This window comes from Hetaerina americana, unplaced genomic scaffold (genome assembly GCF_022747635.1).
Source record: "Hetaerina americana unplaced genomic scaffold, ioHetAmer1.1.p SCAF_5, whole genome shotgun sequence".
In the NCBI taxonomy this organism is placed as follows: Eukaryota; Metazoa; Arthropoda; class Insecta; order Odonata; family Calopterygidae; genus Hetaerina; species Hetaerina americana.
In genome coordinates, this window is record NW_027287095.1 from 58301637 (window position 1) to 58322903 (window position 21267).

A 21267-nucleotide genomic window follows, 5' to 3' on the forward strand; every position below is an offset into this window, starting at 1 on the left:
TAATATCTAGGCACTTTTAAATTTGGGTGTAGATGACGCTGGGAAAAATTTAATACAATAACAAAAAAATAGCGTTTCCCTATTTAATTTTCCAGAAACATCCTTGAAACGGGCAATTCGTTTATAATGAATAGTTCCAAAGTATCATGATTTTTGGGCAATGATTCCGTAAGTAAGTTGAACTGAAACTACATACACAGTGCATAGAAGATGATTGCAGCACTCTGAATTTTATACTAAATGAATTAAATCAGTTGAATTCCTCGTGTTAGAAGTCAAATCCATTTACATATGATTTTTGGCTCTCGTCCACAGGAGCGATTGACGTTTCATCAGCAAGCAATCTCAACTTCGGACATGATTCATATCAGGAAAGTCGAGTTCGATAACGTTTGAAAATTACTTTACGAGGCAAATGAAGAATCTGTTAAGATCAATTTCGTGCTCTGATGTCCCTCCATTCCTTTATAATCGGCAGTTTGTCTTTGTATGTTTGAATTACAGCTTTCAACTGGAAATGATGAAATGATACGAATTAAATTAAAATTCCAAATCTAATTTGTTAGTTTCTCTCGTAAAAAATTACTGAATTGTAGGACACAAAATATCGATTATTTACGCATTTTCAGTTTATTATTAGACAATCAAGAATTATTCAAGCAGGAAATGGGATTGCAAGACGCGATGGTGAATAAAAAGCGCGACCTTAACTTTTGAGTGACATTCTTATTCACTACAGATGCGTAAACAAATTTTCATAGAAACTCAGTTTGAGATCTATGGATTCAATATCTTTGACGGAAAAGATTCTTTCGCGCCAGAAAAGGATTGAATTTGATTCTATTCAAGAAATATTGTCGTATCTCATGAAAGGAAAACCCTTTGGCCAAGTTAAAACTCTTTTAGATGATGTAGTTTTAAAATTTTCCCAAATTAGCTGTAATACGAGTATACCAGTAATTACATTCATCTGCTGTTTTAAAGTAATTGATTTTTATCTGAGACTTTGAATTACACAGAGTTTTGGTCATCAGCTTCAACTAAACCGTTTTTCCTCAAGCTACGAGTTTAGTGTTAATCCTTGTCGGCTGAATAGACAGCAAGCGAATAGCAAGCAGCAATCAAGTCTTAGAACTGCTCAGTTTCACCTCACGAAGGGCGATTAATATTATCCGGTAGTTTCACATTTCAAATTATTTAACCGTCACTTTATTCATTTTTTTTGGCAAGTAAGTACTCGATACCCTTTAAAAATAGCTTATAATGTGCCTCTAATTCATGCCGCTTTACGCCTCGTGCATCTTTACTCGTTCCCTTACACTAGTAATAGTGTTGAACGGCTGAATTTGAGACGAACTAATTTATTAGGTGCTTGTTTTTGATTAAGCATTCTAAAAATGCCTACCGAAAAGAGCGATGAACTGCCTGCTCGGTTATCCACTTTTCATGAATTCCACATCACCCTTTCAAGTCGTATCAATCGCCACCCTCCAAATGAGAGTTAAGGAACGCGGCGAATCCGAAACAAGGGATAGCGAGCTGGCGCCGCGCCGTCACCGACAATGAAAATATTTTTCGTACGGCGACTCAATCGCCATCCCCAGGGGAAGAAGAGGAGGAGGAGCAAGGCTTCCACCCCTCCTAATCGCGGACTCACGCACATATTATGCACGCGGGGATCACTACGTCATGGCCACCTCCTCCTCCTTCCCTCCTTCGCCCAACCCATCTCTCTCCTACCCCACATACACGAGCGGTCGCACTTCCCCTTCCGTCCCCACCACGTGCGCTCCACCCACCTCTCTCTCTCTCTCTGGCGCTCAAACCCGTCGACTGGTGACTTTTTCCCTTTCAATTCGCGAACTGGTGGCGCGCCATCCGAAAGCGCGTTCCAACTGTCCGTCGTCGCGGTCTTCTCCCTCTCAAGAGCCCCATCCGAAGCGAGGCGAGCGCGCGATCAAGAAGGCGGCGCCGGCGATCCGACAAGCAGCGGTCGAGACGAGAGGGGAGCGGGATCTGCGGCCGGTGGCCACAGAGATCACCAGTGAGGAGGCAGGCTATATGGAGATGGCCACGCTCGGTGAGTACCAGTTGACCACGGTGAATGGCAGTTTTTTTTGGAATCATACATCGCGTAGATCAGTTGTATGGGGCGGCTGAAAAGTCTCCCGGTCGAAAGCGGCGATTGCGGACCGTGAGGAGGACGACTAAGACGGAGTCGCGACTTGGCGTTGTATTCGTGCTGAGAAATTCTGGCTCTTTTTACTTTGCGCCCTGAACTCCTCGACTGTTTGATCATAGAGATAATTTATTTGAATGTCCTTTCACCTGTGAATTTGAGATTACGACTTTTTTTAAATTCTTTTCAAATCTATTGATGCTTCAATAAGTTGCGATGGTGCTGGAAGGATGTTGGTTTTCGGATAACGTAAATTGAGGAAGAAACCAACTGCAAATAATCGTACGGCTGAGGTGAATGGTTGCTTTGGCAGAAAAAGAGTTCGAAGTGTGGTTGTAATAATAATAGGTTCGTTCAACAGTACAAACTACAAATGAAGATACGCTGTGATTTTCATCAGTTTTTTTCACACAATTTATCTCCACTTGGGTTAAATTTATCTTGAATTGCATTGCTTTACTTCCCGTTAAAATAATTTTGTATCGGCCGTAGTTTATTTATCTACCGACCCTATTTTTTCTACTCAAGCCGTCGCATATTTTGTGTTTGCAAATATATGACGTGTGTTCAATATATAATCGCTTTTTCATCACTATATAATTTAGCACGGCTTTGCACAATATAATTTAGCACGCGAGAACTGGATAATATTTAATAACTCATGTAGATGAACCATCTCATTCATTGTTTTCATATACTTTATGTCTTCAAATTTGTAACGATGGTAAACCTTGGGGTTCGAGACCGTCCGGATAAAAGTCATCCCCTGGTATGCTCCATGTGATTCACTTGACGTGAATTCAATGCGTAGCACGCATATAATTCAACAAGGAATGGTCGTTCTTGTTTTATTTTAGACTCTGACCTGATTGAGACATAGGAATCGTCCTTGAAACACTATGTTCGATCAACTGCATCCGCGTTGAACTTCAGTTGAGTTGTCAGCAACTGTCCCACTCCCAAGTGCTAAGTGTGTTGTAAATCCAAGTAAAGTAAGAATTGAGAAAATTTGCTTGCTACATTCCCCCGACTTTTTTCTCGGAGTAATAGATTTGTAGTACACGTGCGTTAACAAATGGATTTTCAGGTGATCCTGTGGCTTAGAACTTATCGTACAACGAAAATGCATTTCGGGACATGAGAGCATCATTGCCTACTTGAGATTCGAACACTCGTCCTGTCGGGTTTTATCAGAAAGCCTTTTAGATACCGATCTAGTTGGTTCATCAGCAAATACCTCTTGTTTCCAGTTCAGCCTTAAATCAATTTCCGTGTTGAGATATCCCTAATAGGAATTCTTTATGGCTCGCACTCATGGGATTTTAAAATCACTGTTGGAAGTACGGTATGCTAGAACATTTCCGTGGAGTGGATGCGGGTATAGTATACGAGTGCCTATGCCCTTGGAATTTCATGGAGAAGCCGAAATTTTTCCCGCTTGCCCGAGGATACAAAAACCGTGAAAGAGACCCTGGGTATGGGGAAAGGATGAGGGTGATCTTGATTTATGCCCTACCTCGCTGAAGAGTTCCCATTTCTGCTATCCATCACCTGCTATACCTCGTGTCAATGCAACGAAGAGAAGCCGTTTCTCTGTTCTTTTATACGCAATGTAGAATTTTTTGCCAAGTCCGTGAAATATAATGTTTGTGCCTGCGAATATATTACCATTATTGTTGGTAGTATGCATTAGTTTTTTTCGCGGACGTTAGCACCCGCGAGGCTTTTGTAGTTATAAAATGTTTTTTCCCTTCCTCTTCCGAAAACGTCATTCTGTCACGTCGCTGCTCGAACCAATGAATGGGGTCGTGGGTCAAGCGAACCCGGCTAGTCTTCGGAAGAGAATGAATCCGCGAGAGGTTTAAGGAACCATAGACAAATAAATATTCACAAGGGTCCGTGAACGTGAGTAATGAGGTGCCGAGGCGCTCTTGTCGATGCCCCAATGGAAGGAGTGGCAAAAGTCGAAAACCAAAACTACCGGATTGATCCTCTCGGGGGCAAAAGTCCGTTCGTTTTTTTTCCGGGCGGCGAAGTGTGTTTATCCCTTTCGACCGATCGTAATTAACGAGGAATGAATAATCAAGGAAAGAGACTCTTCCTTGATTTATGACTCGGGGTGGGGAAAGCAAAACAAGGCTCTTATGCGAGTGCGGCCTGCCCCAATTATCCTCGGCCCCTCCGCGCCCCCGTGTCCCCTCCCATTCCACCCCCTCCCCCCCTCATCGATAGGCCGGCCAGAGTGGTGCGAGCCCTCACCTCGTCCAAATCCGGAGGCTTCCACCGGCGCCAGTGTCCTTCGCTATCTGTTCCATATGGAGGCGAGCTCGACGACGCAACTCTCGAGTCGTCGTAAACCAGATTACGCGTATTTTCGAAAAGAGACTCGTTCTCGAAGACGGTGGATAAACCATTTCTCTCCTCGTCGTCCATTGAAAAAACAAAATATTTAAAAAAACGGCAAACGCGAAAAATGCAAAATTTGATACGGGTGAATATTTTGGTTAGCGATGCTTAAAGTAGATTCTCGTTTTTCGAGCACAAAATATTTGCCGGTAAAAATCGAAATAGTTTGCAGAGATTTCGACAATTTCACGGGAGCATTTCTTGCCCATTGTGCCAGAAAATCCATGCTCGTAAATCTTCGACACTATTATTCTCCTTTAACTATATCGTCCACGACACATGATTTATTCGGCCTAGAAATTCATATCCGACCTTTTTTCATGGTTTAAGAGCACGATAGTAAACGGAAATAGTATTTCTCCACAATGGCAAAATATTATTATTTTTTCCATGCGGTGCCTAGTAAGCGAATTAACTTTGCTCCGATCATGATATTCGTCATTAAATTTTACGAAACTCGATTGACCAAAGCTCTAGAGCTGACAGAGCAGACTTCTCCAACTACAAACTGTCGAACAGAACTTTTTCGATCCTAGAATTCGCCGCTAACGTGAAATGATCAGTCTGCGTAAATAATGCCAAATGTGCGAGGTTGCAATTTCTCAACATCGGCTTTCCTTGGGCTCCGGTGACAATTTGAAGAATTTATTTCATTCCCGTTGGAAATGGGTTGATCGGTGTGAATAGATTATTTTCACATTTCACGCAAAATACCAGTTGGCTCTTAAGAGATTTACGGATAAATAATCCCGTGGCGTAAACCTGAAAATCCTCGAGCATCGCCTTAATATGCATCTGCGGAAGTAGGTGTATGATAATTTATGAAATTAATTAGCCTTATGCTTTGCGCTTCGAGAGAATTAATGAGACAGAGGGCATTTAAGGACGTTAGAGAGGAATGGAAGGCTGTGGTCAGCCAGTCTTCGGATACGATATATGTATGTGTACGAGTCACGTCTACCGTTTTAAGAGAGGTTTTTGGATGGACACTGACCGCACAGGACTATGTTTAGCCTCGCCTAACTTAATAAAACCAGTCAACCCGCACTACAGTAAACCTTTCTTCAATTGAGCATACTTCATTCCATCCAACGCGTCTCTCCTTTACATACCCCTGCCTTGTTTGCGTAACATCTTCCCCTCTATCATAGTCGTCAGCATTCCGTCGCCTATCAAAATTCTCTGATCCATCTTTCCTTCCTTCTTTGGATTCCTCCCAACAATCCCCTCTCCTCTTCCACGATGCCTAGCAATTCTTCATTTGATTTCCTATCCATCCATTTCACCTTTTCCATCAATCTTCACACCCACATCTCAAAAGCCTCCAATCTACGACTATTATCTTGCTTCAACTACCAAATCAAATAATAACGATGGTTTGGTTTGATTATTTGGTAGCGCCTAGGTGGAAAACCGTTAAATTCTTTCGATTTTAACTCTTCTAAGCAGTTGCTTCTCATATATCGTTTTAGTAGATTAACGATCTTTTTCCCTACCCAACACTTCGATGACCTTAGCTATCACCAAATATTTCACGCACCAGAATGCAGAATCCGAGTTTCTTTTCGAGCCTATGCTGCATTGGATAAACTTAGATGTAACATAAGTAAACGAGAGCCGCAACTGAAATGTTTTCACACTTTATCTTTCGGTGGAAGGGTTTTATTTTGCAACCGAATGCCACGTCAATATTTTTCGCTCAGGCGTTCGAAGCGTAGGCCAGCAGCTAAGACGAAAGCCATTTTAGCTTTCGGACTCTCATATATTGCCGTCAAGTTAGACTACTTCGCAACCTCGGAAGCCCCAGTCCTCACTATTCATGGGAATTTAAGGGCCGTAGACTAAATAAATGGTTATAATCCAGAAAAAAATCTATAATATCAGCAAATGCAATTTCCTCGGTAAAAAAGTAGGTCTCCCGCGTGGTGTAATCCGAACGTTGAACGTTGGTTATTTATAGTTTCTCCATAAGGTTCTGGCATTGAGAATTACATCTCCGTTTCGAGGAATCTGACCCTAATTGATGCCACACGACATAATGGAGAGGTCTTTACTGGAATCTGAAGGGTTAAAGGAGAACAGAATGTTTATCCACGCCCTTTCCAATTCCTTTGGTCTTGACCTACCTTAACTTGAGCCATCGTCCTTAAAAAAATGGAATTTTTTCTAAATTAATCGAATAGCATTCCAGAAATACACTCCGTCAGTCGATTTGAGCTGGATGTTCTCACTTACTTGAATACACATTGAAATCATTTTATACACTCAAGATTAATTTTTTGCGTTAGTTAATTTTATGTTGGAGACGTCGTTTTCAAATGATTAGACTTGTCTTCGATGTAAGATCGTGAAACTCATCTCCAGGGAGAAAAGTCGGAGTTGATTTATTTCGAAACGTCTTGATGTTCATTTGAGCCATGGGACACAGGAAGGAAGTGTTTTTTTCTGCGAACTAGATTATCAAAAGCTCTTCCTGCCAAGTGACAAACGCGCTCTCGAGAATTTGTCATGCCTCAGCTTGCATTTATCTCAATTTAGGGTGAGACAACCTTCATCAGTGTATGATGAACAACTGACTTGTTCATATATATACTATTGTATGTGTGTGTATGTGTGTATATATATATATATATTTTATATATATATATATAAGTATATATATATATATATATATATAATTGTTAGTCTCGCGGATGCAAATAATAAATCAACCGAGGGGGCGAGATGGCATTAGCCAGCACAAATATAGACAGATAAAAAAGGACACTCACACCCATTCCTAAATTTTAGGTGGCCCAACCATCTTCGCGCCACATAATTCTGCCTTTTTAACATGACGCATGGTCGTTAAAATTAGCATCAAATTCTTAATAAAATCCATACAATTTTAGAGCGCTAAAATTTTCATCACGCTCATCCACCACAGCGTTGCAAAAACGACTAATTTTTAAATCTATTTTCATTTAATGCATATTTTACACGCATACGTTTAGTCTTTGAGTCATACAATACAGTACTTATTATGGCATGAGTAGTGTTAAATGAAAATGCAATTGACAAGACAATCAACCCGAAGCCATTTAAATATTGAATAAAGCGGGCGTACTTAATGTAACTCCCTACATTCCACCGCGGTCCACATGATTGCATATAGCCAACTATGGATATTTAAAAATAGAAGACATTCATTCCCCATTGCCGACAAAAGTGTACCGATTTGCGAAACGGTCGATAGCTATAAACAGTCGACTTGCTCGTCTAGGTGTGAGGGTTCCCGTGGCAGCACCTCAAACGTCTCTTAAGGTCTGCCGTTCGGGGTCGAGCCCTTCTAGTTTCTTCTCCTTTTCATAATTTCGGAAATAAATCTAAGTGATGCTTTTGAGCAATGCCCCTAATATCAATTAATGTCCCATCAAAATTGCTTCCAGAGCATCAACTAATTGTCGTAAGAATTTAAAACTTGTATTTCGTATTCGTAATCGTTCGAGAACTCATCTCATCTCCCTGGAATGTTTACACTTGCTGACGGTCAGTGGCGCTGTAACTTAATATAGATTTGGAAATTGAGTTTATGCCTATATTATATTTAATACCACGATAAGTCACACTTATTAATAGAATCAAACGTTTTCATGCCAATGTTGATTTCAAAAGCAGTCAAAATTAAAATGATTCCCCTGTTAGATAAAATTAACTCATGAGCATACCATTGCTTATTTTGGCTGATTTTCTCAGAGATAATTCCAAAACGACAGGACAAGGTCTCATTACAGGAATAACATCAACTCTCTAGAATAACATGGCGTGCAATTGAAGTATTTTAATATCTTTGGTCATGGATTGTCTCAAATGTTTCTTATTTTGCCCTCATTGATTTGGAATGGGATGTTTATCAAGAGAACACTTCTCTCCCTGCCACGAATTCTCGTGATCAAGATCCGAGGGAGGTGAGATTTGGTATGCCACCGATATATGTCATCAAAATCACTGCAAAAAATATGGAAATTTACGAATAAATCCAATAGAACGATATTCAAGTTCTTTGAATATTGTTACAGAACCTTTTTTGCCAACTGTAGGGCTTAATAATTTTATCCGAACAACCGAATAGCAGTGCTCGATTGGAAATTAGGTATTTATTAAAAAACCGTGAAGATAAGGCATATCATTTTTATGTTACAATCAACTTCCCGGTCAACTTCATTATTTTCGTGGAGCATTCATAACCCACGTGCCGTTTCTTCAGCCAATGTAGGCATGTTAAAATTTGCCGTCGCTTGTTCAAAGTGTCATTTATTTTTTCGATAAAAATCTTGTATTTACTATTTTCATTACTTTATCTTTAAGATACTTCCAGTTCGTCTTTATTGTGCTAATTTTCTGGTTGGTATAGTTTTTCCATCCGTCTTTTCGAGCTCATTTCGATGATATAATTTTTCGGGCTAACTAATCTTTAATTTAGTTAAAAGCCTTCGAGGCAACGAATTAATTGAGAAACAAGATTCTTTTGGTATTTATCAGTAATTTGCGGTGTAAATTCCATTTATTGAGTAAGATATCAATAACTTAACTAGATAATATTACTTAAATCTTTGCTTCTCTTATTTTTTAGTGAAATAAGTGTTCAAATAAAAATAATCTTCCCGTTTCTAAGCTACTGAGAAATGATTTTGTCGGTTATCGAAACATTTTTATTAGTAGCAGTCTATCAGGTTATATCAGATTTTTGATCCATCCAGGCACTAATACTGATATATGTTGTCTAGTTTTGATGTACCCAGGCACCCAGGCTGAGTATTGTACTCCTAAACCCTATCTAACATGACGCAGAATATTCTTAAACCTCATACTTACATAGTTGTTACAATGACTAGTTGTTTAACTGTACAAAACTTCAAACTCCATTGATTGCATTCAAATTCATATTATTTTCCTCCCATTCGTCGCTTCCCTGGATTCTCTCCTATATTACCGTCTTCATCATCCAATTAGTCTCTCAGTATCTCTTGCGAAATTCATCCCTTGGTGAGCTGATGTTAATTGAGGGTGTATTGTAGGTATAATTTCGGAATTGAAAGCCTATGCCTTCACAAAACTCAAAGTTGGCTAGACTGGACAACTAAGACAATTAACTTCGAGTGTTTATTTTCAGAATTAGTTCCTGGGTGCCTTGTATTTTTTCCTCACCGAAAATGGTGACCTGTCGGCTGTTCATGAGTATTCCCTAATATTAGCCTAAGAGTATTTTCGATTAATATCCATTTATAGTCAATAGCTTCTCTGCGCCATCCCTTAGTGAGCTCCCTTAATTAAGTATGCAGAAGCGGTAAACTTTATTGCCTTTGACAAGAGCACAATATAGAGTAATCACGTAAAATATAGAACTTACGAAGACGTTTTATATTGCTGATGTTGCGATAGAAATACAACTTTTTGAAATGATCAATAAATCCAGCAAATTCGCAACTTTAATGATGCGGAAAAACTTTGAATTTTACGAACCAACGGTCGCATTTAGCTTTGAGAGTAATGTTAGCGGGTACTTGGGAAAGAAATTCCTGTTTTTCCAAAACTCATCCAACCCGTTCCTCCGAATGCGGACGTTTGAAGAATCTAGATGAGAATCTGGTCAAGCACGGTTCCCATTCATAAACTTCATTTTCAGCTCGCGATACGTGGCGTGAACCCATTGCTGAACTCACGTAAACATCTCCAAAAGCGCGTAACTTAATCTAACGCAGGAATTGGCGATGATTAAGTGGACGGGTTTCATGAAGTATGGTTAAAGAGGTGAGCGCATGATGATCTTTACGTAAAAATATAAGAATCCAATAAATCAAAAGTTAACTGCGATTAAGACTGCCTCCATTAATAGGTCCCTTTCTTGTGCTATACTCTGGTGTATTTTAATAATCCATTCTTTTTCCATTACCTTATTTAATATATGTTGGACGCTCATAAGCATTAATTCAACAAACTCAAGAGATCTAGTCTATATCATAGATAATATCTATTTTACCTGCCTTCGTCTTACTCGATGGTTACTGGCAGGTGTCATCGATTGTTGCGCTGTGTTGTTTATCCGTTGCTATGGTATTAATTCCCAATCGATCACGATACCGCAGGTATTGAAGCGCAAACGGAAGTGAGCACATCGGTTCTTGTTGGAATTTATTCGTTCATGACAGATAAATAGACTCAGTGTCAGAAGAAGAACTGTAAATTTCGCGATTTCGATAATATTATTCTTAATTCACCTTCGATTCTATAGATTAAGAGATATTTTTCTTTAATACATCATTCATGACTTTCTCAATGGCTTAACTTGAACTAACGATGATTTCATCAAGGACACAATGAGTACGTTACGTCTACCGAAGCCTACGACCACTCTTTAAATGAAGAAATATTGGCTAGAAAAACAGAATTGGGATTTCAAAAGTGTTGACCAATTCCGTGGGTGACCACTACGCCATGCTGGAAACTTTCCAACTATGTGTAATAGGTTCCATGGGGTTCCATTGATCGAAAGTAAATGAACTTGCCATTACGTCGTCATGCATTGAAGTGTTTGAACTGAACACATTGTACGGTAACAGCCATGTCAAGTTTCCTGGAAAGCCTTTGACTGTCATACGGGTGTGGAAGGGAAAAGAACGTTTCTCGGTGAAAAAAATGGATTTCAATTTTGCGTGAAGTTGGCGGCTTTTCTAAACTTCGGACGAACGAAAAAAAATCTCCCATTGCCATTTTTGCTTTTATTGCGCACCACATAGAATCAATCAATGGCATTAGATGGCAAAAGAAAGTCCTGTACGAGTAAGAATGTGATACAATTATCCCCCGGACGGAATATAAATCATTTTGCGCTATTTTTCCCTGTGTGTCACGTCTACAACAAAAAGTGAATATTTCGGTCATCATCATGGACCATCAGTCCAAGTACTGATTTGCAGCAGTCGTCTCCTTTAATTGTCCTGCTGCATGAAAATCTATTCATTCCTCCGTAGTCTCTTGCTCGAAGGCCTTCCTTACCCGCTTCTCGTAATTCATCCTTGGCCTTCTACTGCCAGTAGTCATCTCATTGTACTTATCTTCAGTTTTGGACTTCGATAATTGTTCGCGTCTCTCTAACCAATCTCGGAATTACTTCATTTTTTATTGTCTCATCGTTTTATGTACATAATTCTTTTGTTGCATCATCAATTTCATCGCTTCTAATGTATTTTCTCTGCTGCTCCCATTGTCAATGTCTCACGGTCGTAAACTGACTCCAATCCTCTGTAATTTTTAATGAATCTCTTCCTTGTGTATGCGCCATTTTCCTAAAGTAGTTCTTATTTTCTGCGGCTCGAAAGCTCTTTTCGCCGTCGCTATTCTGTTACCCTCTTGACTTCTTCCATCGCTGGTGGCTTTGCTGCCCTTCTCGGAAAAACGCCTCCACTTATTCAACTGGCTATTTTTCTCTAGAGTTGAATTTTCTTTTATGTCCTCTATTATCAATTTATAAGTAAGAAACACATATAGGTGCATAACGAATTAGAGCGATTGAAAAAATAGAGGTTTAAACAGGTGATTTTGAATGAGGACAACACAACACTGAATCGTAAAACCTAATATAATCCACTAATATTCGTTTAATTATTATGATTTGTTTGGAATCACAAAGTTAAACAATGCGGGGAAACAAGATGAAATCCAAGGTAAAATGATTTAAAACATTTCCATGCTAGTAAAATAAATTACACCGGAAGAAATTTGGAGAAGAATGGTGAGGTGGAATGGCCACACGCTCGGGAAAGTCGAATCTTGGTTGCGGCGGCTTAAGTACCAATTGAATTCAAAAGACTCGAGTCGCGTCTCTTATTTTCCTATGTTTTTCTTTTCCTGTGACCAAATGACATAGTTTGGTAAAATTTGGTGGCCAGACTATCTAGCGGATTGGTAATCTAGGAAAAAGGAGTGTTAGATGCTCTGAAAATGCGCCTCTCCTCAATGCGTTTTTTTTTATAAATAAATATAAATCTCCGCCGGTGGACGATGGTTATTTCGTAATTCGTGCAGGGGATAAAACTATGACGAAATTTTTAGTATTCAAAAATATTTCTTCTTTTGAAAAAAAAACTGTTGGACCTCACCACTAAACTGTAGAAATTTAATTGAGGTACTAATGAAATTTAACAGCTACTTTATAATTTCAATAGTTTATCGTCTTGATTCAATAGTAATAGTTTTCCGTTTAATTTACAGTTTTCCGATTGAAATACCTATCATTTTTAAAGGCCTAGGTGAATTTATATTGGACAACTGTTCACATCATACGATACAGATTTAAGATCTGTAAAACGTTTTCATAAAGAAGATTGTAGCTCTATCAATTCGCACATGCGCTGAGAGAACCAACAATTTGTTTTTGCGACGATGCTCAAACATGATTAACTCACCTCTTTGATGCAGTCTTTCAAAAAATGCAATCGGTAATCAAGTACGGCTAAGACATTTTCAGCTACGTCCACATTCAATTTTTCAGTTCATTTTCATGGTATCTACTTGGCACTAGATTCAGTATTTTTTGTAAATACGCAGTATCTTCTAGAGAGGCCCGGAGTCATTTTTTCTGGAGGTTATTTCTTAAATATTCCCACATTATATTCCCTGTTAGGCATGAATCATGTCAATTATTGATGTCTGTTCGACTCTTCTCATTTTCAACAATATTTAGTAATCTTTAATGCATTTATTCGATTGCAACGAAATTCCAATATTTTGTGAAACGAGTTGTTTTTAGCCGCCTTTTGTAATACGAGTATTTTTATGTTAATCTTATGGGATGGTGGGGATGCAGAATCCAAATGAAAGTACAATCGATTTGATGAGATTAGGGTCACAAAGGTAAATGTAATTAAGTCAAACTATTACCCTATGAATACCTGCTCGAAGAAGATCTCTAATTTCAGCGATTTTCATTTTCTGTGCTTCAGTGGCGCGGTGTTTTTTGCCTGATTTACCCAAAACTCCCTTGAATCATTTACTATATTTTGCTTCTTTCTTAATTTAGTCATATAAGTACATGACTAAATTTCCCATTGATTATTTCCTATGAATTTAGTAAATACTTCTTTACCCGATTCACTCGTGAGGGGACCATCAATTCCACGGGTATAGTATACGTACCCAATGACCTCTACTAGAGCGGGTGAAACATGCCTTTTATGTCGCACTTTATTAAATACATTAATTTGGTGCCAGAACTAAGTATGCCCATAAATGTGCGATGGTGGTGTCGCGTTAAAAACAGGATTGAGTAAGACGAAAGGAAAATAATTTAATTATCCAACCAAGAACATATGGACACATTTATTTGCGTCATTTGGAAGCCAAAGGCGAATACTAACAATCTTCAGGGACTTTCTGCAAGAGTATCTGCAATAAGCAATTAGTGAAAGCAATGTAGAGGGTGTAAATTCACATTAAATTTTGAGTTTATTATACACGTTAATTCAAAGGTCAAAAGAGATTATATGAAAAAATATTTTTTCTTCTTCTATTCCAACATAGGCAGTTCCCACTTTGCTGATCAATGCCTATTAATACAGTATGATCCGGCTTTTTCAGCGTTTAGTTTCAACTAATTTTAAGCGTGAAGTTTATCCATGCATTTTATTGAATACGTATGACCTTAATTGGATTCCTTAATAATGACCACTAGTCTTCTAACTGCAAAAAGTCAATTTGGTAAATGCCACCACCATATCACAAATGTTACTCCAAAATCAAGCTTAATTACATCACTCGTGAAAATTCAGTCGTTCGTTAGTTCGACTATCTATTTTTGCATACATGATTGCATGATTATCTCTAACAGCGTTTGTATACATGTATAAATGAAAATAAATAAATGTATGTATGTATATATATATATATTTTTTTTTTTTTTTCTATATATATTTATACCCACATATGTACACACTACAAATGAAACATTCCGAAGAATAAAAATATCCGCTTTTCGGGCTAGGAATTACGAGCATTAAGCATTAATTGCCGGCGTGGGCATTTATTCGATAAACGTCCCGGAAATCGCCCGGCTGAATTGAAGATGATAGGTTCGTAAAATAGCCAAGCAGCATTCACCTTAGACGGAATCAATCAGCAGTCGCATTACCGGCGAGGCGTGTAATTTCCTCGGCGGTAAAAGACGCCCACTGACTCCGTTCCCGGGGCATCATGTCAAAAAATTATCGTGAACCTATATCCACTCGGTCCCTCCCATCGCAAATTCAAGAGAGAATTCATACCCAATCCTTATGCGCGAAGGGGCAGAGAGGTTGAGACCTATTTGAGCCCGATAAATCGCCGGGCACCCACTCATCAATCAAACCCCCACGGCTGCGCGCGACCATTAACAGTGGAGAACGTGTTTACGGAAAGACGGCGACTGGGATGGTGATGGCTTTCAGCCCAGCTCTCCTCTGCTGTAATCCTCTTCCACCCCCTCCCCGACGTGATATCTCGCTCAACTTCCAACGAATCTCACTTATTTCTCCTCTATCCTCCTACTCCTCCTCCGGTGTGTGGAAAACCGCGCGAGCGATTCGAGGAACACGTGACTAACCTCAACGCAGAGGAACCCGCGGTCAGAATGCGGACGCGGTGGGTCGGGAAGGGGAAGGAGAGGGGGGGGGGGCTGCGGATGACGGAGGTGGCTCTCCGTGACGCTCTTTGCGGGACATGAAACTGCCCTATTAGAGCTCCACTCGAAATGACCGCAACATCCGTCGTCTGTTTTCTTATCACAAACGATGAGTGTATGCACAAAAAAAAGCACAGTAATCAACCCAAAGGTAAGGGTAGGGGATAGGCAAGGGCTCATCCAGGACTGAGCTCAACGGCGTATGAAATTTACAAATCAGGATAGGGAGCCAGTGTCCACGGCTTAAGGTTTCCCTTGAAGGTCTAGTGACAGAAAAATCACACAGAGCTCGGATGAAGCTAAGGGTGCCCAGAGGCATTCGTGACAATCGAACCTAGGTCTTCCGCTCGATAGTCCTATGCTCCACTCATTAGGCTGCCACGTCCATTTATATGAGAGTCTGTGTGTTTGTGTGTGTATATATATATATATATATAATACATGTATACGCACATTATATATATATATAAATATATATATATATTAATGCATTAATAATGAGTAAAATGTACACATATAGCCGTTTAAAGACGGGAAACCATAAATGCGGAAGATGTGCAACCGAATGCCGTTCAGTTGAGATCTTCTCTCCCAGTCGACTCGAAAATTCCGTCCCCCGAAATTAGCAAGCTTATTTCCAGGAATTCCCGGCTGAGTGCAGGTGATGAGGAAAAGGGATGGGTTCGTGATGCATCGCTAAAGATGAATGAAACGTTAGAAATGGGAACGATTGGTAACCACTTCGGAATTGAAAGCTCACGAGAAATCGGGGCTAGTTCTGGTTCGCTGTGCCATATGCATAGTTTGCGGCGCCCGTCAATGCCCAGTGGCCTAATAAAGGTAGCTTTTTGTTTTTCTTTCTTTCAGGAACTAATATATTACCTTTTAACTAGGTTATTCATTGGCTCTTTATATTCTTTGTTTACACATTGTTTGCTTTTTGTTTAAGGGTATGGATCTTATATGCTCTCATCCACCAAGCATTTATTTTAAGTGCCGTTTTTTCCCAATTTACTTCTTACATCTTTTGAGAATGACCAGAGGTCCTTGATGGCCTAAAGAACTGAGCACTCTGCAGCCAGCTGGAAACCCCCAGTTCACACTTGGTTGTTTTCCCTGTGCTCACTCATCAAAATCTAGATTGTGTGCTTTTCTGGATACCCTCCAGATAGATCCAGGGAACCACGAGGAAAGCTGCGAAGGACGTGGAACATTTTGTTTAGTGGAGAGATGAGAACGAACAACAAAACTTTCGGAGGGCTCCAAGTGAGTTAAAAATGAACCAAATTCTAAGCCCTCATCTTGAGTCAGGGTATAATCAAATGATCGCCACATTCGTATCAAATTTAGCTCCTCTTTCCGTTCTCTCCCCAATAGCATCCCTCCCTTTCTATCTTGCGTAAATAAAATGAAGTATCTACAAAAAAGGCACTTTACTACTAGTGCACAGTCAATGAATGCGATTATATTTTATTATATGTATATTATTCAAGTATGTGTAAATATATATATATATATATATATATATATATATATATATATATATATATATATATATATATATATATATATATATATATATGAAGATTCTCACTTGAAGAAGGCCTCTGAGAGGGCCGAAAGCTCGAAAAATTTACCGTGTAAGTGTCCTTTAAATGTTGCTATTCTATTTGTGTTCTATTGTGCCGTCCCATTATTATATAAATATAAATATATATATATCTAAAACCATAAACACAGTAATCAACCTGAAGGTCGGTTTGGTAGGTAATGGCGGAGTTCACCCAATATTAAGCCCTAAACGGCGTGCGATATTCAAACATCAGGGTAGGGGGGCCAGTTCTTTCCCTGTGCCGGTTATGGTTTCCCAGGAAGATCTGGCACCCGAAAAAGCACATAGCTTGGGTGGAGCTGCAGGTGCCCAGAGTGCCTTGCCCGGGAATCGAACCCGGGCCCCGCCGGTCAGCACTCCAACGCTCTACCCCCTGGACTACCACGACCCACACGCACATACACACACACACACACACACACACACACACACACACACACACATATATATATATATATAATATATATATATATATATATATATATATATATATAAAATATATATATATATATATATATATATATATATATATATATATATATATATATATATATATGTGTGTGTGTGTGTGTGTGTGTGTGTGTGTGTGTGTGTGTGTGTGTGTGTGTGTGTGTGTGGGCCGCATCATCGATGTATATATCGATGATGTAGAAGCACTCACGAGAGCAATATAAAATTTGGACGGCACAACTGAACACAGCAATATTGATAGGAAACATGTAAAAGGGCACTCACATTTCAGAAATTTTAAGCTTTCGGCCTTCTTTGAGGCCTTCTTCAGGTCAGACTGGAACCTTTCGGGCGGAAGAAATGCGAGAGCTGGAGCGGGGAGGTACAGGGTATGCCGGGAAGGAGTCTAGGTGACGGTTGAGCCCGGGAACTTCAAAAGATTGGAATGCTAATTTGTATGCGGATTCGTAAGTTCTTTCCTCTACATTGGTGGCTGAATCGGGTAGGGATTCTAGGATGGATATATATATATATATATATATATATATATATATATATATATATATATATATATCCATTAATCAACATTCAACGCCCCCCAATCGATAGCTTTAAAATAAAAATCAAAAAACAAAATACCAAATGAGGAATATTGAAATAATTAATTTAAAAACAATGACTAATCAAATGTAAATTTACAATTCAATAGATGTATAGCTTTCATATTACATTTATGCAAAAGACTTAATATACGATAAAAGGAACTTTGGTAAGAATATACTTTTTGCATAAAAATAAATTATCAATAGAAATATTTTAAAAAAATCTTTTTTTCATAGTTTACATTTACCTTTTTTGCTTAATTGAAGCAATCATGTAACTTGGACATTTTCAATTTATAAAAATAGAATAACCAATCATGTTTTGCTAAAATTAGTCAAACAAATAAGTGAATATTGATTATAGTTTTTCATGGTCTAGAAGTCATATAAGGAGATTCTATTGCCCAATTTAATAACATATTTCGATCAAATAAAATTTTAATGGAATGGATGGGCTTGATGACCTGATACCAGTTTTCCAACGTCCGGTTTATTGTCTCTTAGCACGAGTCTTAAATCACCGCGTTCACAAACCTGAATTTGTTTCTCTGCTTGTCAATAAACTAAATGACTGCACTAAAACCAAGTTCCACCAAATATGAAGACAGAAATGCATGGAGTTTTTTATCCCCTTCAAAATTTTCCTTTGTACGAGAAAGGCTTGGAAATATTTTTCAACCGTTTCTACTTTAAAATAAATGTCACATTGTCAGAACCCTCTAGCGCCCCCCTGCCGCCCCCTTGCCTCTTTTCGCCCTCATAGACTAGAGCACCACCCCACGGGGGGCGGTAGCGCCCACTTGGGTAACCTCTGATCTAGACTGCTTTCCTATCGGTATATAAAATAAAGACTCTTGTCTCCCTGCAGGTGCTTCGGGGGGCTCAGATGCCCCGAGGAACGGGGTGCACGAGGTGAACGGGGTCGGTCCAGCCTTCTGGAACGGAGGCAGCGAGGGGTCGTACCGGCGCAGGGCGAGCCACGCCTGCACACGCGAGATGTCCAAGCCGTCCACCTCGTCTCTGCTCAACCACCAGCTCCCGGAGGGTTCGCTTGCGCGGAGGAGCAGCGTGGCCACGGTGGACTACAGGAGCAACGGCACCAAGGAGATGGGCGGGCGACCCTACGTGATCACCCTCGCCCTGCCCGCCTCCGGCGCCAACAACGAGCGGCGGCTGTCGTACTCCGAGCAAGCGGCCAGGATCAGCGCCGCGCTTCTGTCGGCGCCGGAGCTGGCGGACCCCCGGACGGGCACCCTTCTGCACACGAGCGAGCGGGGAGGTGAGTAGATCCCCCTGTGGTCCCATGCGAGGCGGACGGCGTCGGTCCGTGTAGATTATTTTACGGGATTCCGCACGATGTGAGAGTATGTACGCCTATCTACATAATACATTAATATCCTGCATGATTGGAGCCATTTCCTCGCCGACCCTCTTTTGTTTGATCGTGATACTCGCAAACTGAAAATTTTGGAAATGGTAGCGTTCTCCGTGTGTAATCAGATCTTTCTTACGACTTCGGAAGTGGGTGTGTAGTTTTTTCTAGTCTTCCCTCTGGAAGGGTCTCTCCCTTGTACTATGGCTAGTATTTATTTAAGGGTCGATGAAGAGAAGAGCCCCCAATTAGGCTTTGAAAATACTTAAATATGCAAAAAAGTAGTGATTCGAACAAATTCATATAGTATTCAGCTTGCATAGCCCGAAGTGTACATCAATGATAGATGTACGGCATTGTGTTGCGATAATTTTCTGTGCCAGTACGTCTCGGTTAGAAATTACAGTATAGTTTAATGTCTGACGAAACAATACATATAAGAAAACCAGTATCATGCTGCTTCCACTCCAAGCTGGCAGCAAAGTACGGTGTCAGTTTCGACCCCGCTAAAGGTGCCAGAATGGTCAGAGCACATTTCGGATCGTTTTTCTGGGACGGCTTGTGATTTACGTCACGTCGTTGGGTGTTAGAAGATAATCAAGTACAGTCACGGTGCGACGGAGCGGGACGAGGGGACTAGAAGAGTGTAGGAAGTATTCATAGAAATAGTCCTGTCAACGCAATGGCATCAACGGAAAAAAGCCGACTCTCCTTGGGCTCTCCTAATTGTTGCAATATTCTACAGAGTTGATTGAAACAGTACAATGAAATCTATTCTCAGTAATTCACGAGTGAAGTGTTTGAGGTATGAAATGAGTTGAACATATAATAAACGGCAATTTATAAAATTCCGAAATAAAATTTTCACGGGGATCGAGATGGTGCGGTGGCTATCGTACTGGCTTATCACCCAGAGTCCTCGGGTTCAAATCCCGGCGGTGTTGTATATTTTTCAGAGGTATCTCGATCCCTACTTGAGGTGCTTTGTGGAGGGCACTTTGAGTGAGTACGCTGTCCGTCGGATGAGACATTAAGCTGCGGACCCCTTGGCGCCTTTCGTAAAGAGCAGGATGATGCGGACGCCGGGTTTCTCTCCACCCTTCATCCTTTCCTGTCCATCCCCTATGGCGCAAATGACCTCAGCTGTCGGTCGCCTCTCCTAAATACTACTACTACTACTAAATTTTCACTTGGTTTGGAGTTTCTGAGTGCAGAACGTAGGAGACTTGGATTTTTGAAAAAAAAATGAATTAATGCGACATGAAAAACGGTAAAGATCATTAATCTGTATGCTTAACCACGACCTCTTCCAGACTCCCCCGCTAATCATATTCTCCGGAAAACAGTGTTGTGTGATGTCCGAGGCCAGAAATCTCTCACGAAAACGTACATCCCATCGCCTGGAACCCTGCAATCGTGCGATGGCACCGATTCAAAATGTCCCGGAGCCTTTAACGCCCGAGCCACCTCAATTTCGTATTCGGCGCATCGACTGTTTAGAATTTAGCCAGCCGACATGTTCTCATGCCAAAATGTACAGGTGCGGAATTATCCTTCATTCGCATTCGTCGCACTTGGCGTTCGTATACGACCGTGGGAGGAGGGGGGGAGAGGGTGGTATTACCGTGGGCCCACAATTGTCGAGGAGGACGTTCCCTGCACGTTTCGCTGATCTAATCTGCCCCTCGCGGCGGCGAAGGGTGACGCTTGTTTTTTTCCCTAACTGCGCGCAGATGGGCGGAGGACACCTATTGCTAGTTTTCAAAGTAGATCCATTATCGCAGTCGTTCCCGATTGCTTTCGACCCATAATGTGAAGTAGCTACAAAAAAATCTTGCCTTTTCCCGTGATTTCCGAGTTCCTGACTTGCGACTTCCGAGGTAGTGTCCTCTGAAAAATATATCTTCTTCCGAAGAAGTCGAGTTTGTCAACTGGGAAAATAAATATCTCCAT

The 21267-nt window shown here is 40.3% G+C and overlaps 1 protein-coding gene across 1 annotated transcript in view; it reads left to right on the plus strand.

The window, feature by feature from the left end:
- The first annotated feature begins 1797 nt into the window (after positions 1-1797).
- The window catches only part of LOC139693864 (uncharacterized), a 73786-nt gene continuing 54316 nt past the window's right edge, over positions 1798-21267 (plus strand). Inside the window, exons 1-2 of the mRNA XM_071592173.1 lie at positions 1798-2080; positions 18811-19221. Coding sequence (XP_071448274.1) covers positions 2062-2080; positions 18811-19221 — 430 coding nt within the window. The 5' untranslated portion in view covers positions 1798-2061. The remainder of the gene's footprint in view (positions 2081-18810; positions 19222-21267) is intronic.